Here is a 4421-nt window from a genome sequence, read left to right as displayed (position 1 = left end):
ATCAATTTCTAGGAAGGGCATGGTAATATTTTAAAAAAAAGAGATGGCTAATGATATTAATGTAATTTACAAAGATTAAAAAATGTATAATTTTTTCTTAAAAAAATATTACTAACATTCATGGTCTTACATACTGTTCGACCACATATGCACCTCCAGTGAAGTAAGCTCAAGATTAGCTTTGCATATGACCACAATGGCAACAAGTTTAGCAAACGTGACCTTAAAAAAGGTGATCATTGAGAAACAACAGAGTAACCGTATCCAAGGACCAAACTTTGACAGCATCTCTTACTCCACGACCAGGCTAGAACAACTCAAATTTTGAAAGAAGAAAATTGCCTTACAATCGCTTGCTCTTTCCACCTTTTTTTCCTACCACATAAGGCTAGGAAATATTATAAAGGCATAATAAACCTCTTGGAGTTAAAGGAAGCATTAAATCACAATTGTGTTCGATTGAAAGACCTGAAACAAGTGTTTCGCTGAGAAATCTACAACGGTATATCCTCATGACAGATATGCTCCGCCTCATACATGTGTATCATTGATTTTTTAATTTCGCACAAAATGCTCAAAAATTGTCATGGAACGGAAGTTATATCCACACAATGCTCGCACAAGAAAAACTTCAACAAGTAAAATGCGAACAATAGCATACAAAGATCCCTAAGTAAACAAAAGTAGATCCCATTACAAAAAAACCTGTTCATTATTTTCTATCCTCCTATCTTCTTCACCAAGCTTCGTGTTTTTATTTGTTTATAGCAACAATCCCATCACATATATTAAAACCAAAATCAACTATCTCCCGGTAAATAATATATCCAGCATAAACTGCTGGTTGATCTTTCCTCTCAACTTCTCTAAAATAATCAGTGAAAAGAGATTAGAGAGAGAGAAACAAAAGTCCAGCAGTGTGAGAGCTGTGGTCTCTCAACAGCTTGTCTGTTGTAATAGATTGTGTCGAAGATTCCACATTTCCAGACGACAGTAAGGTATATGCCTCTCTCTACGTTGCTGCTTCCTCATCCAGTGTAACGCTGTTGAGATGTGCTACAAGCATATTTGGACTGGATCTGTTAACTGATTGAGGACTCACTTCAGTAGTTTGAGTAGGAGTCATTATCCACTTCATCCAATCTCCTTTGCGCCTCACCTTATCACCCTGCAAAGCCAAGGTAGTCACTTTAGCTAACTACCATACCATCTAAAGCTATCCTAGTACAGCATAAATCGCAGTGGGTCTGGAAATTCAATACTACAGTATAAATCATCAGAGGAACAATCCTTCAGTATCAATATAGTAGTATTAAACACCAAACAAAATATAAACAGAATTTGATTGAAGTAGATTATCCAACATAATTAGTCTCAAATGCAATACATCATGGTGATAAATACATGTATTTGCTTATAACTCACCTGTACTTCCAAAGCATTTGAAGATTTTATAACATCTAGTATAAGATGAATATTATCTGTCAGCTGAATGACCTGTAAAGGGCGACTTACATTAAACACAAGATAATGATGAGGTTAACTCCTTGTATCAAACAAAAATAAAAATAAATGAATAATGGCATAATTCTATGCAGGCTGAGCTAGGTGAGCACTTTTGTGACACCCAAGACACTACAGCCAAATATTGTGTATACATATAATACAGAGTTATCTTGCAAAATAGTTGACAGATAAATCATCATATATCTCAGCTTTGAGATTTAGATGAATTCAATATACAAAAAACTTGTGCTATACAACTATCACTATCACTAGACATTGATAATTCTCAATGACATTGTTGTTTCCCAGACCTACCAAATCTCAGCAAAACTGTTGTTTCCATTCTCATTCTCATTCATAACATCTTGAATATAGTTACAACCAAGGAATCAATTTATCAATTTAATTCTTTTTTGGACCATTCAATAACTTAAAGACCCATATGTTTTGTTATCAAAAGACAAGGAAATAGAACAAAAACTTAAAATAAACTTAAAAACAGAAAATCAATTGTGGCTTTCTTACTTTCTTGAAGCTTGCTATTAACTTAATAGATACCCATCCCTCGCCATCCATATATTGGCGCAAGAATGTGTCTTTTACCAAGTTCTCGTTACTACAAGGCATAAAATTCAATAGACATGAGCTAAAAACATAAGACATAAATACAAAAGACAGAACAACAAATGATACCTAAAATAATACTCGATCTGATTCACTATCTTGGTAGGCAAGTGAGGATCATGCATGGAGAAAAACATTGATGGCATTGGAACCATAGGGATAGGAGTAAGTGAATCTGGGTGAGGCCCGGGAACATAAAATACAGGTGATTGCATTTCTGTAGATTCATGACACAATATTTAGAATGAACTTTACGTTATATCAACACTAAATACATTCTACATACTCCAGTCTAAACTATAATTCAAAATAGCAAACTCACCCGTATAAACCACAGGTGCAACAAAAGGCCGTACAACAACTGGAGGTGGAGGAACAAAAGGCGTATTAGGAGCCGGTCCACGTAGGAAAGGCCTAGACCCTGTTTGTTGTTGGGATCCATGACTTTCTCTATGGTTAAAACTCCGATGACCCCAATCTTGTTTTCCACCACGTTCTTGATCACGTCGCCCACCGTGGTGATAAGAACCATCTCCGCGAATCAGTGGTCCACTATAATGCCTTCTATAAGTACGTTGTGGTTGTGTCTCATTTGCACTATAAGACCCTCCTCTATGGCCACCCTCCTTATCCCTGGAAGGTTCTCCAGCTAAAAGTTTACCTGTACTATTATGAGTCGGTGTATTGACCAAGGAACCATATTCTGCGAGAGGAGTTGGAGAAATATCGTTTGTAGCTCGCATGTGCGGACTGGAGCTGCCACTACTACACTTCGGGCGAGAGGAAGGTGAATTTGGACTTGGAATACTACTACTAACTTGCTTTGGTGAAGCTCCATTCAAATCCACCTATAATGTGACAAACACAAATTTACATTTCATGTTCAAGAAACATTTTGAACAAAATTATAACTCGAAATATAATAGTAAAACACAAATAAAATGAGAGATTGGATTAGTAATAAACTACAAATACAAATAAAATCAATAGTAGAGCATTACGGAAAAAACGTTGACCCTGAAGATTGGATTAGTAATAAAAAATGATTCAAGATGAATACAAGTAACTAAAAAGAATGTGATTAAAATAAATAGCAAAAACCTGTGAGATAGTGATTGATCCAGCAGATTTAGGGGATGCACGAGCAGACTCGGAAAGAGCTGGCCATGATTCGGCACCCATTACAGCACTCGCTACCTCACCATTCGACGGGTTGTTCCACACTGGCTTCTTTCCGTTTTCAAGCTGAAAATCTTCACCCGTAGAAGAAGAGGAAGTCAAAAAGTGTTCCTGAGGAGAATTTTGAGCTGAGGAAGCCGTCGCCATTCCTGAATTAGGGTTTACTTCCTCCACCAAATGCCAAATGTCACTCCCCAATTCACAACTCAAATACTTCAAACCAGATTTTGGATTCAGAAATTTCACTGAATCAAAACTCAAAACATCCAACACTTGCTCAATTAAACTAAAACAAAAATAGTAATCCAACAGATACTAAATGAGGGAAAAAATAAACTTGAACGAATCCAATCGAATCAATCAAAAGGACATTCCAAAAATCGATCAGACTCAGTCGAAAGTGAGAGACGAAGAGATTTTTATCCCGTCACTCAAGTTTCTCTCTGTTTTCTTCTTCTACAGAGAAATAGTACAACTCTCAGCACTCTATTGCGGTTGCTGTCTCTCTTTTTCTATTTTTAGCACTGCACACTCGTTATGTCCGTAAGAGTGTCCACTGTCGCAGGCCGGGCCAAGCCACAAAACGTGGCCAAGTCATAAAATCATAGCCGGGCCATCAGTGCCTATGTTTTACACTATGGTGGACATGCCTAAGCCACAAAATAATTTTTTTTTTATTTTGTGTATATTTTAATTAAAAATGGATATTTATAAAATTTGTGTAGGAATGGGGTAAAAAAATGTCTGTACTTATAGAATTATGAAAAAAAAAATTGAAAATAGGGAGAGCGGCTCCCGCACAAGAGCCGAGGCCGGGCCACGCGAGTGGCGCTCTCGTGGTCAAACAACCCCCCCCCCGCCACAAACGCCCATGTTTCGCACTATAGGGAGCAGCGGCCGGGCCACGGGAGAGCCACGAGTCGCGGCTCTCCTATAGTGGATGCTCTAATTACTCTTTCTATTTTATATAAAGAGTGAACCGTATAAATGGTATCTGATCTTTCAATTTCGCACATAAAGAGTGAACTATATAAAGAGTGGCGCTCTCGTGGGCAACCCCTCCCGCCACAAATGCCCATGTTTCGCACTATAGGGAGCCGCGGCCGGGCCAC

The 4421-nt window shown here is 37.8% G+C and overlaps 1 protein-coding gene across 1 annotated transcript; it reads right to left on the bottom strand.

Annotated features, from left to right (window-relative positions):
* Positions 1 to 630: 630 nt before the first annotated feature.
* Positions 631 to 3857, bottom strand: LOC125196597 (la-related protein 1C-like). The gene is made up of 6 exons (XM_048095183.2): positions 3232 to 3857; positions 2453 to 2978; positions 2200 to 2347; positions 2032 to 2122; positions 1426 to 1497; positions 631 to 1168 (listed from the first exon to the last, which is right to left on the bottom strand). Exons 1-6 carry the CDS (start codon positions 3454 to 3456, stop codon positions 1013 to 1015), a joined length of 1218 nt encoding a protein of 405 aa, XP_047951140.1. The 5' UTR covers positions 3457 to 3857; the 3' UTR covers positions 631 to 1012.
* Between the last annotated feature and the right edge of the window lie 564 nt (positions 3858 to 4421).

Source organism: Salvia hispanica, chromosome 2, assembly GCF_029641045.1.
Source record: "Salvia hispanica isolate PSC_SH4W2 chromosome 2, Shi_PSC_v1, whole genome shotgun sequence".
NCBI classification, from domain to species: domain Eukaryota; kingdom Viridiplantae; phylum Streptophyta; class Magnoliopsida; order Lamiales; family Lamiaceae; genus Salvia; species Salvia hispanica.
The sequence above is the reverse complement of the archived record's forward strand: the minus strand, read 5'-3'. Positions and strand labels throughout refer to the sequence as shown.

Bases quoted from the DNA above. Each gene is read 5' to 3' on its own strand.
- LOC125196597 (XM_048095183.2), bottom strand. From the start codon at position 3,456: ATGGCGACGGCTTCCTCAGCTCAAAATTCTCCTCAGGAACACTTTTTG. The intron at 2,979-3,231 runs GTTTTTGCTATT...GTCACATTATAG, and splicing joins GATCAATCACTATCTCACAG to GTGGATTTGAATGGAGCTTC. The intron at 2,123-2,199 runs GTATCATTTGTT...TATGCCTTGTAG, and splicing joins CAGATCGAGTATTATTTTAG to TAACGAGAACTTGGTAAAAG.